The following is a 12,477-nucleotide window of genomic DNA, read 5'->3' as shown; positions in this document are numbered from 1 at the left end:
GAAGCAAGATCTAGCTAATTGACCAATAGGAGTGGAACAGTAAAGAAATGAATAGTTTTGTGTGTCTGTCAAATAAAATTGTTAATGTATTTGCTCTTTATCAATTCATTTATTCAAGTTGTGTATAGTTTTCAATAGCATTCTAAAAACTTTTTAATTTTGCAATAATCGTTAATAGATGTAAGAGCTAAATATTTAAAATATTTTAGGTTTTGATGTGATTATGATAAAAAAAAATGTATGTTTTGCAATTTTTTTTTTCTTCAAGTTATCCTACATGATTTCAGCCTGGGCTAGAATTTGTAAGATTCTTGGGAAGCAGTTTGAGCCTTATCTTCCTTGTGTGATGGGACCTGTATTGAAGGCAGCATCCATGAAGCCAGAAATTGCTCTTCTAGATAGTAAGTTTCATGTTGAAAGTTGCTTATATGCATACAGATTTTGACAGTCTGTTCAAAAATAATTATTGGAAAATTTCCTTTGTATTCTTTCATTTTAAATTATTCTCTCATTTTAGTTTTGATCAGATAATTAACCTGGCTTCAACTAGACTTTATTAATGTGAAAAGTATTAAGATTATTGTATACGTATTTTTCTGTGAGGATGTCCTCATAATAATTTTGTTTGGAGAATAACAGGCATGTCCTCCATACTTGTAAATTTGATATTATTTAAGTGCTGTTATTTGGCCTTTGTGTGCATACTTGTACTCATCTTTTATGTATTTTGTGCATTAGTCTAATTAAGTGTGAAATGGTATGAATTAAAGATATTACTGTTCCTGATGTTTTTTGTTTAGTGAAATATAAAGTAATATATTTACCTGGAGAACTTTTTTACAAAATATGTAATGTGTTTTAATGAAAATATCTACAGAGGGTATACAAATTCACTGTAATGCCAAGTACTAACATATACTGAGTTGGGTTACTGTGAATACTATATCAGTCCAAGCCCAGTGTATTTCTGTTTGTTTGGAATGTTTGCATGTGTATAAAATTGAATTATGCATTTAATTACAAACATTTGCAAGAAATGTTACCACTTATTCCTTCTGTCAGATCATTAAACATATACCGTCATTAAACATTTTGATAGATTGGTAACTTGTTTATTAATGACAAGCTAATCTGTCATAAGCCTGATATAAAAGCAAGCAAGCATAATGCAATTATCAATTTTTCAAGCAAAATATTGTGTGTTTTTAAGTTCACCTTTATAAAGTGTTCTATAATTATGGGATTCTTTTCTAGTGGGACTAAAAGTTACTTTTTAATGCAAAGCTTTAATTATACAAGATTAAATGGCTGTGAACAAAATAACTGGAATGCCCATACAGAATGCTGCAGCCTTTTTCCTGAGTACAATGAGGTGTTTTAAGTGTCAGTCTGACATTTGCCTTTTATTTTGTTGAGTATTAATTTAAAACCTTCCCAGAGATTTTACTTTTTTAAATATTTTGAGTTAAATCATTTTCATTATGCCACGAATTCTAGTTTCATGTAAAAACACTTAAATTCACCTATAGATTTTGTCTGCATCATATATGTTTTAATAAACTGACCGTAGAAGTCACTTCAATAAATGTATATATGTATATATTTTCAATTTGTAATAATGTAGTTGAACTAGTATAATTTTAGTTGTGCAAATACATTTCCCATGACTATTTTGGCTCTAGCATATAAAATATTTTCTTCACTACTGGTGAATATTTATTACTGTATTTTTCAGCATATAAGATATATAGGCATATAAGAGACACCAATATTTTATCAAAGAATACTGAGGGAAGAAAAATTGGTTATATCAACACATTGTTTCTGTCCTTGAATGGGATTATTTTAATCATAGGAAAAGCAGAATTCATCGTTAGTCTCTCCATGGTTGCAAGATGTAAGTAATAGATTATTTTTCAAATGACAGACATGTTTCTGTTGATGCATGTTGTGGATACCACTGACCTCAGCACCTAAACTGTACTGGACTGACAGACAGTAAGGAAAAAGGTCAGGGTTAAAAACTGTTATATATCACAAGTAGGAGCTGTAGTAGAATTCAAAAATATTTACTGCTTAGCATTGGAGAAGCAGGTGAACTGCTCAGCTAATTGTATTTTATTATTACTATCTTTTATAAATTCATTTATATTGAGCAAATTTTTTCATTAATTATAAGCCTAATTACATTTTTGTATAATTATGTTTTATATTATAATCTACAGTTGTCTGGAGAAAGACAACATAGAATTCAGCTTATGAGGGCAAAAACTGAAATATGCACTTCCTTTAACTTTGCATATAAAGATGCAGGATGATTTTTAGAAGATTTCCTCAAGAAAAGAAAATACAGAAAATAAAAACTAATTTCCTCGACAAAAATCATTATTTTTGATTAAATCACAAGATTTATAATTATGAATGCACATACTTTCTACTATCATGTCTATATCTTGGTCTCAAATTAACCTTTAGAATTTTCTTACTCAAACATTTTAAAAGTTATATCTTTATAAAATTTTGCTGGCTTTCAGAAAGCATTACAAGTTTATGTACAAAAATCAAAAATTATAATGAAGTTTTTAACTGTAAAAAACTCCATAAAAAAATATGGAAATTTGGACTGCTCAGAGTTCAGAGATTTTAATGTTAACCAAAGTTAACTTCAGCTAGCCTAATAGGTTTCCAATTATTAAATTTTAGCTGATGTTATAATAAAAAAGGAAGAATACATTTGAAAAGTAAAAAATATACCTTTTTTTGCTTAAGGCTGTCTATGAAATTTAACCCTACTTTTTTATTCTAATGATACTACTACACTAAATAATGTTTTATTTAATTAAGTAAGACAAGTAATTAAGTAATTTCTGAGAATGCAGAATAACAAAACATACATTGTCATAACCAATTATAAGTTTCCTGGCTTTCTTACTATGCAATAAAAGCGATGTGTGTGTCTCATGGGAATAATGTTTGAACTAGAAGCAAAATAGACAATTCTCTGTACAGAAAACAATGTAATATAATATATCATTTGATAATTTAAAATTTTGGCTTGTTATTGATCATAAATAATATATTAGATGTCGGTGGGTGAACTATTTGCAATTTGTGAAAGAATGTGACAAGTGCGTGTGGAGTAGGGTTCTGATTTTGTATTTTATAACTGTGTAACTAAATATAATAGGAGGTTATAAAAATGGTTTTTCCTCAGTAATTAAAATATAGGTTATTTATGATAAATTTTATAATTCTTGATAGGGTGGTAAATAAATTATTGAAGAATGGATACTAAGAGATCAAATGTCAATTCTCTTACTAGTGTGTGATTGAGGATTTTTAAAAACATTTTTTTATGCAACTAAGAACTTAAATTTTATAATATTAAAATATTAGTTAATGTTTTTATACTATATTTACTCAATGTTGTAAGATTTAAGCGATTTAGATTAAACATTTGCATTATGTTATAATTTGTAGTCATTCTAGAATGAAAGAAAAGGACAATTTATATTTATTTCATAATGTTTTATGGTGGTTATAAGGTTGGTCAAATTTACAGACCTCACATAGTTAGGGTAGATAAAATAACAAAAAATATAAAGTCCTACTGAAAACAAACTTTTCAAATGTATATAGGAGGTTTTAGAGATTACACAAATAGTATTTGAATTTTTTGGGATGAATATTTTTTTAATCATAACATGAAATCACTTCACAGACAGACTAACAATGAAACAGACTACTTTCATAAATCATAAATAGAAATACTTAATTAAAACCTGACTTTTTGTGTGTACAAAAACTTGCAATCTCTACCAAAAGTCTATCAAATTTTGTGAAGGCACACAAACTTTTAATTATTAAAAGTTAAACTATCAATACTTGTATATTATACCAAGACCATTGTAAAAGGTTTGATAATATATGTAAAAATACATTTCTGTGTCTTAAATTGCATCATAAATTAAGCTTTAATATTTTAAATTTAAAATTATAAGTGTGTTGAGTGTAAGATAGTCTCTTGAATCATATAATTTACACAAAATGCTGTACTGCTATTTCTGTATTTCATTAGTTTAAAATAATTTCTTAATTTTAGTTTTATATGGAAGGTTGTTTACATGAACAACCATTTGAAAGTTATGTAACACAGATGTGGTAATTGCTAGTACTGTGTCATGATACACATTCTACATTATGAAATTTTAAAAAATTGGATCTTTTCTGTCTTAATATTTTTTTGGCCAAGGATGAATGAACTTGAAAACAGCTTAAATCAAAATATTCTTCTAGCATATTTCAAAGACGTAAAGTTAAAATGTTTAACCCTTTTAACTGCTGGCGACCACTGTCGACTTGAAGGCTCAGTGCTGCAAGCAATCTTCATCAACAAAATGTAAACAACATACCCTCGTGGCTAATTATCATAATCACACAGGCCTGTAGACCCACTTGAGACTAGAACAACGTGTATTCATTGTTTACTTGGGATTCCCAGCAGGTATTTAAACTGGAGGTCACGTGATTTCTTTGTTTTCTAGTCTATGTAGATCATACTGTTCATTGTTTTAGAAGGTGCCTTCCTTGCATATTGTGTTGATACTTGCGACGTTGTTACAATGCCAAAAGGAAAAACTTATACCACTAAAGCTTATTAATATTAATCAATAATAATCAATATTATTTTTAATGATGAAGAGAGTGACAGAGTTTGAGCCAGATGATAATGAAAGCTTACTTGTAATGGAACGAGAGTGATAATGAAGATATTCGTGACCTGTAATCTGCCCCTGCTTTAGGTAAGCACATGGTGTAGTTAGGATCATATAACTTATTGCATAAACTGACTGACCAAGGCTAGTTCTTGTTAACGGATATGTAATATATTGTACAGACTGGAAGAAGAACGGTGAAAACCCAATATCTCCAAGACAATTCATAGAGCAGATTATTCAAAAGTTGCTGGAGGGATATGTCAGCAAAGCCAAACGAAAAGGAAGACCAAGTACTGATAAAGGTCAGTGCTTGGTGGAAAGACATAGTATTGGACAATATGAGGACAAAAAACACAAACCTGATTGTACTGTTTGCAGCAATAGATACACAGCTGGATGGAAAATAAAGCAGACTAATTATTTCTGCAAACAGTGCAATTTTCCCATGTGCTTTTTACCATGCCATGAGATATGTCATAACCACAAAGACTATCAACGGGCTGCTGCACAAATTGTATACAATTTATAATAAATTGCTTTACATGGCATTTCTTCATTGTGTATCAGGGTGTCTTCTTTTATTCCTGTTATTCTTATGTATTGAATTTAACACATATAGTATTGGGTACAGTCACTGAACATTTCAGAGACTTTTGTTGAGTTACTGCCGAGATATCATGCTTTTAGTACTGATACCGTAATTAGTTGAAGTATCAAATATATATATTCAGTGCCATGCCAAACATTAAATTTTTTTATTCAGTGCCAAAAGGGTTAAATATAGTTAAACCTGTGAAGTTTCTTTTTCAATACAGGAAACTAGTAAGGATACCAGTATGTTAAGTGGTTAAGACGACTAAGTGGCAATATGTTTTATTTCTGTATAAAGAAAGTGTTTAATTTTTACAATGTTTTTATATTTGTGAACACAGTGGAAATGGGTACAAAGTGATTAGTCTCTTTATGCAGAGTAAGAAGTGTACTGTTTATTGATTCATGGTCAAGCCAATTCAAGTCATACATTGTGAGGTAGATTATTCAATATCATAACTCAATAGAAAGAAATTTGAAACAATGACAAAAGTGACTGGACAAAAAATTATCTTGGGAAGTGAGATATTTTCAACAACCACTTGGGAGTATAAATAGTGCTGTTTTCATACCATTTCTTTGTTATTTTGACACAAGTAGTATTAATTTCAGAAAATGCTTAATTTGATAAATAGCAGTGATATTGTATTTTTCCGCATTTTTGAAGGTGACTAGTACCTTAAGCACCTTTACCTAAACTCAAAGATGACAATTGTCAAATTGTTGAAAGTTTGTGGGGACAGTTTTAAGTACACAAAGGTAACTTAAGTTACAATTTGAGGTACATGTGTCACATGCTAGGTAATGCAGTTTTAAATGCTAAAACCCCTAGAGCTCACAGGGTTTGAGATTCCCATTTACTCAGCTACTTTCAAGAAATTTTCACTAATTATTTGTGTATTAGCTGTTAAGGGGTTAATATGTTTTTAACACTGAAGTATTAACAAGAACTGTGTCAATTGTAATTTATTGTAAAATAACATTCAAGCTTTAAATTAAAGTAGAAGTATTGGAGCAACAGAAGTATGTTTTATACATGTTTCTGTCTAAATAATAATTTGGTGTCAGTAAAATTTAATAAGTTATTCAAGACATTTATATGGATGATTAGAACCTGCTAAGAGAGTTTTAAAGGCTGTTTCACATTGATTATTCTGTTTTGATCTTTTGGAAATTTTTCTAAGAAGTCATTGACAATTTTGTGATATTAAAACTATTTGGCAAAAATTTTGTTTATTTATGGCTACCATGAATTAAGAATTTTGATTACAGAAAATAATGTGTTCTGTGCTAATTAGTGTTTTAATGTGATTCTCTGCAGTAATGTCTGTTGTTATTCCAGCTGTTGCAAAATGCTTTTCAAAAGTTTCCTCATTTATCATGCTTTCTTGTTTGGAAACTAATTCTTGAAATAGGTCCAGAAAATTCAGCATAGCACAGATTACTTACTGTTCAATATAAATTTTGTTAATTTTATGTATGTGTGCCTAATATTTTCATTTTCGTTAAGTTTTTGGTATCAGTTTAAAATAATTTATTTTATTTTATAAAGGTGAAGACATGAAGGTGGTTGAAGGAGATGATGACTGGCAATTTGTTAATCTTGGTGAACAGGTAGAATCATTTTATATTGTATTAGAGTGAAACAGTTCTTAGCTAATCCAACAAATGAATTAAAGTAATTTTGATCATGATATATTTTTTAAATATTCACTGTTTTTTGCTACAAATTCTTTCACTGAATTTATGTTGTATTATAGTTTAATTGGGATTTCATGCTTTAAATTTTTCACACCCAGATGGGTGCAGTCTACCTTAAGGGCACAGTTATGTTGCTGATTTAAAAAACATGCACAGAAAATAAATTTGAATAAAGTTTTATTCAAGAAAAACATTTGAAATTTATTTAATAGGTTTTAGAGTTTACACAAATAAAATTTGAGATATTTAAGATGAGGAAAAGTATTTTAAATTTTAACATGGCACTCACTTAGCGCTTGGACTAGTATATAGAAATATTCTTTATATTCTTGGACAAATCTTCAGTAAAAGTACTTCATTAAAATCAGATCTGACTTTTTGTGTTCAAAACACTTGTAATGTTAACTAAAAGTTTGCCAAATTTTGTGAAGATATACAAAGTGTATTAAAAGTTACTGTTTGGAAACTGAGTACGAAATGGTTACAAGGTTGTTCGATTCAACCTACTTCGTAGCAACAGTTAATAGCATGTGAACAGTCAAGGCTTTATTTATTAGTATCAGCTGTTAGCTGAAAGAATAATGTTTATGGTAAATGGTATTGATAATAAGTGATAGGTAAAGTTAAAAGCACTTATATTTGTAGTAGATGATGCTGAATAATTTATTAAAACTTTACTGTAGCAAAATTTTGGAATCAGAACAGTTGGTCTAGAAGAGAAAGCAACAGCTTGTCAGATGTTGGTGTGTTATGCACGTGAATTAAAGGAGGGATTTGCAGCTTACGTAGAAGACGTTGTGAAACTGATGGTGCCTTTACTTAGATTTTACTTTCATGATGATATCCTTTTCTGTAGGGATGAAAAATCAGATTTTTATTTTTTATTAAAATATTTTATGACTGACTAACCCTATGTAAACAATGTGTAATTATCTTTTCACAGGGTTATATTCTAAAAGTTACTTTTATCAGTATATATTGATTTAAAAAAATGTGCATAGTTTGTTGAACCATCTCTGTTTTGGAGAAGAAATGATGACTAATTCCAAATCCATTATGTTTATCTACATTAAATGTGGCACACTGTTAGTAAAATTTACAATGTTTTGTGCACAAACAAATCAGAAGTGTTACAAAAGTATAGTCAATATGTGTGAATTGACAATGTTAATCAGACTCTGACAAGTTAAACTATAAGTTGGTATACATGGAAATACTAACAATACTTTTGTCATGTATAAAATTTGCATAATCTCTAGTTTCTTCTAAGTGCACATTTAAATTTTTTTTTCAGTATTTGTTTATATTGAGATTTACTCTACATTGAACTGTTTGCTATAAATGACTTCATTACATTTAATGTTAAGGTAGGAAAAATAAGAGATATAAACTTTTGGTAAAACTTTTTTATTTATTTCAGAGGTTCTAGAAGTTGTGTAAATAAAGTAAGCTGAAGAGAAGTATTTTCATTCTTAGCATGAAAAATCACTGAAACTGAAACTGGCTTGGGAAAATTAAATTCATGTACAAGTCTTTGGTAAAAGTGCTATTTAAAAAAAATATTTTTTTTAATGTATAATGGAATTGTAATGTTTATTAAATGTTTACCATATTTTGTGAAGATACATGAAATATACATTTGGTATTATAATAAACAGTGCTATGTGTAGCTCACAGAAATGGAATACGTCCAATGGATCAGTGCCATTCACATAGGGTTAAGACTGTGTGTGTAACCCAGTAGGTCAGTGATAAGCTTATGGGCTTATGACATAAAAATTTGGGGCTCAACTCCTTGATTGGTGATGAGAACAAAGATAGCCATTTGTACAGCTGTGTGCTAAAACAGAGCAAACAAATTTTTCATTAGTTGATTTTTTCAATTCACACATTGTTTTAAAGATAAGATTAATCAGGTTCAAGCTGTTGTAATGTATTACACAGATTTTGTATACCAGTTTCTTTTTTTTAAATACCTGAAATTGTGATTAGAAGTGCAGTTTCTGCTTTTATCTTATTAGCAATATAATGTAAACATCTGAAACTGAATTTGAATTAATATTTATTCTTGAATGATCACAATATTGTTGATTGGTTACTTTTGAAGGTTCTATTTTTCTTAACCTTGCACAAGTGTTCGCTCAGCAGCTGCAGAGTGCCTTCCTTACCTGTTAGAATGTGCTCGTATCCGTGGAGAAGAGTATGTTGCAGAAATGTGGCAGTACATTTGTCCAGAACTATTGAAATCTGTAGATAGTGAGCCTGAAAAGGAAGTACTTTCTGAACAAATGCATGCTGTATCTAAGGTATTAAATGGATAAACAGTCACTCTTCTATAAATAGAAAAATGTCTGAGGGAATTAAAATGAAGCTGGTATATCTGTCTTGTTTGAAAAAAAAGCATAAGTTATTTCATAAATTTTATTTCTAAATTGTTGCCTTTTCCATTTTTATTCTTCCCCACTTTATATTTTGAACAATATCTTTGCCTAAATACATGTTATGTGTAAAGAGTTGAATTCTCCCTGTAAATCTGTATTCCAGTTATGTTTTTAGTTGGAAACTTGTGTATCATCATGCTATCTAAAATAGAATTTGTAAATAATTCAGACATTTTATATGATTTTTCCTTTTAGATATATAAATTTTAAGGTAATGGTCTAACAGTTATGAAAAGTGATTAACAAACAGGATATTAAAGTTTATTTAAGTTAAAGTTCATTATTTTTCTGCTTACTAGTGTATAGAGGTACTTGGCCGAGGATGTTTAAGAGAAGAGCATATGGCAGAACTTTTAAAGGTCCTTGACAAGAGCCTTGGGGATCATTTTGAAAGAGCTCGAGAGAGGCAAGAGAAAAGAAAAGATGAGGACTATGATGAATTGGTAGAAGAAGAACTAATAGATGAAGTACAGTTTTCTTATGTTTAAAAAGGTCTTAATGGAACAAAGTAAAATTAGTACAATAAACAGAATTATGAATTTTTATAACAACTTATAATTGGGTTGAAGACATTGTAGCTGTTTTATATAAAAAGAGTATTGGAAAATATCTGTGTGAGCACAATGTGCCTTTGCATTTTTTAAATTCTAATTTAAAGTTTTACATATATATTGTAAAATTTGAATGAAATGATACTATTTTGTAATTGATTTATTTTGTATAATTTTCTACACATCTCAAATTGCATGGCCATATGTTACTAAAGAGGTATGAAACTGCACATCATTCAAAATGTAGAATGTACTGTAAAGATACCCACTGAATGTTGTATTTTCGTTTGATTGATTAGATTTCCATGTTAGTTTTAATTACAATACTACTAAATATAGTTGTTTGTGTAGTTTATAATTTTGAACTAATTTAAGGTTCATTGGCACAAGGTATTTGAAGAGAAAACTATATTTAAAATGAATGTATCTTTCAAAAACTACTTATATTAGAAAAACAAACTTTCAATGTCCTAGTGACATTTTGTTTACATTAACAAAGTATTTTAAGATTATAAACTCTCCCATTTATGTCTGGGATGTGTTCCTAGTAAACACAGTTTATCCAGATCAACATAAATTGGTTGTTGTTTTCCAACTGAATTAGTGTTATAAAGGAAGAATGCACTTCTTGAGATTAATTTTAGGACATCCAAACATAAAAAATGCATAAAATAAATAAATTGATACAGAACATTTATGTTTAACATTTTTGTGGGAAACTTTGTTGCAAAAAATAATCATAGGTATTATCACTCAATACTGGTTGATAGGATAGACAATTTATGATTGAAATTAAGTGAAGTGCAGGCTGGCTGGTTTTAACCTGACTTCCATGACATGGCATAGGCCTAAGCACATGTGTGAGTTATTCATTTTTAGCACATGCCACCAAAAATAACGTTAAACAGATTTAAACAACTTATTCCATATATTGTTCTTACTTTCTTAAATTTATATTGGATCAATATAAATGAGAGAGGTTACTATATAAGCATTTTAAAGTATGAGATTTTCTTTATAATCAGTATATAATTCAGAAAGTTCTCTTTTTTTATGGATTTATTTAGAGAATGCAAAAACGAAAGGTATAATATGTTAGAAAGTATTTTGGACTTTAGGTATTGGGCTATGAGCAGATTATGTGAACACTGTAATTGCATCATGTATGTGTACTTACATAGAGATGTTTAATTGTATTATGATGTTTGGTATTGTTTATCAGGATGATGAAGATGTCTACATCCTAAGTAAAGTGGCAGACATTCTGCACTCCTTATTCAGCACACACAAGCAAGAATTTCTACCATGTTTTGATCATTTAGTTCATCATTTTGTCAGACTACTAGTAAGTTTATAACATTTTTAAAACTAGGTACAAACTGGACATTTACTGTCTTGACTCTTTGTTGTGACCTAAAATGTGTAACATTTTAACTTCTGCATTTGCAGATTTTGACAATTTATGATCTAGAGCTCAAGCAAGTACAAATGGTAATACTGTTCTAAATATTTTAATTAAATAACAAAGATCACAGAATAATAACATGCAAAAAGTGACAACATTCCATTTTTCAAGCTTTCTAACTATGCAGCAAGAGAAATTAAAAATTCACCTGATCTTGTTGATATGTTTCTTATGGGAAGCAAGCTTGAACTGAAAGTGAAACTGACAATCCTCTGTACAGTAAATCTTGAATTTTGTTCTTCAATACATTAGAAAAGGAGGAATGCTTAGAGAGAAATTCTCACAATTCTCATACTAAGAAAAATTTAGAATTTTTTAAAGTGTTACTTTATAAAATTCTAAATGTGAAACTGATATACTACTAAAATATAGATTATTAGCTATGTTATATTTATTGATACTATGACTTCTACTTAAATTTGAATCTTCATTAAAAACATCATGATATGCAAAAAAACAAAATGCCTGCCATGAGAGGGTATACTAGCATATGTTCATGTTTGTTTTTTATATTTTTTAAAACTTGTCTATCAAGGCTTTAATCATGCCCTTAAAGTGTAAGTGAAGAAAGTGATTGTTGCAAAAATTAAGATAAAAGGGATGCCATTATGTGAAACATTTTGGATATTAGAAAGATTAAAACAAAGTTAGAGCTAAGTCTCTGTGGCTAGGTATTATGGAGTCAAAGTCAAGAGTGAGGTATTTTAAGAAAAATGAGGCTAGTACCCATCCAAGCATTGTAGCTAGCTTGTCCCAAAATCCAAAAGTGTAATTTTAGTCTTGTGATCCAATTTTTAAAAAATAAAGTTCTCAGAGTTTGGGTAATAGATCAGTATCAGAAAAAAGCTACTCTCAGTAGACTTATTTAGAGTTTGTGAGACCATTTCTACAACAGATGAAGGGAGTAGCACTGCCACTGTAGTCAAACATTTCAAGTCAGTAAGGGCTGTTTGAATATCAAGAAGTATTACAACCTCCATAATCTTAAGCTAGCAGGGAAGCAGCATCAG

At 29.3% G+C, this 12,477-nt stretch overlaps 1 protein-coding gene across 6 annotated transcripts in view; it reads left to right on the top strand.

The window, feature by feature from the left end:
• LOC143225527 (importin-5-like) overlaps window positions 1–12,477 on the top strand; it is an 83,836-nt gene that overhangs the window by 56,008 nt on the left and 15,351 nt on the right. For 4 of the 6 annotated variants that reach the window (XM_076455142.1, XM_076455143.1, XM_076455141.1 and 1 more), the window contains 8 exons: window positions 269–401; window positions 1,736–1,897; window positions 4,898–5,020; window positions 6,862–6,923; window positions 7,694–7,850; window positions 9,144–9,316; window positions 9,751–9,918; window positions 11,225–11,347. In XM_076455142.1, the coding sequence (XP_076311257.1) occupies window positions 269–401; window positions 1,736–1,897; window positions 4,898–5,020; window positions 6,862–6,923; window positions 7,694–7,850; window positions 9,144–9,316; window positions 9,751–9,918; window positions 11,225–11,347 (1,101 nt within the window). The remainder of the gene's footprint in view (window positions 1–268; window positions 402–1,735; window positions 1,898–4,897; window positions 5,021–6,861; window positions 6,924–7,693; window positions 7,851–9,143; window positions 9,317–9,750; window positions 9,919–11,224; window positions 11,348–12,477) is intronic. The other 2 variants (XM_076455145.1, XM_076455147.1) reach the window with 2 other exon arrangements.

Source organism: Tachypleus tridentatus, chromosome 9 (genome assembly GCF_004210375.1).
Source record: "Tachypleus tridentatus isolate NWPU-2018 chromosome 9, ASM421037v1, whole genome shotgun sequence".
In the NCBI taxonomy this organism is placed as follows: Eukaryota; Metazoa; Arthropoda; class Merostomata; order Xiphosura; family Limulidae; genus Tachypleus; species Tachypleus tridentatus.
Note: the sequence above shows the minus strand (reverse complement) of the source record. Positions and strands in the feature narration are given on the sequence as shown.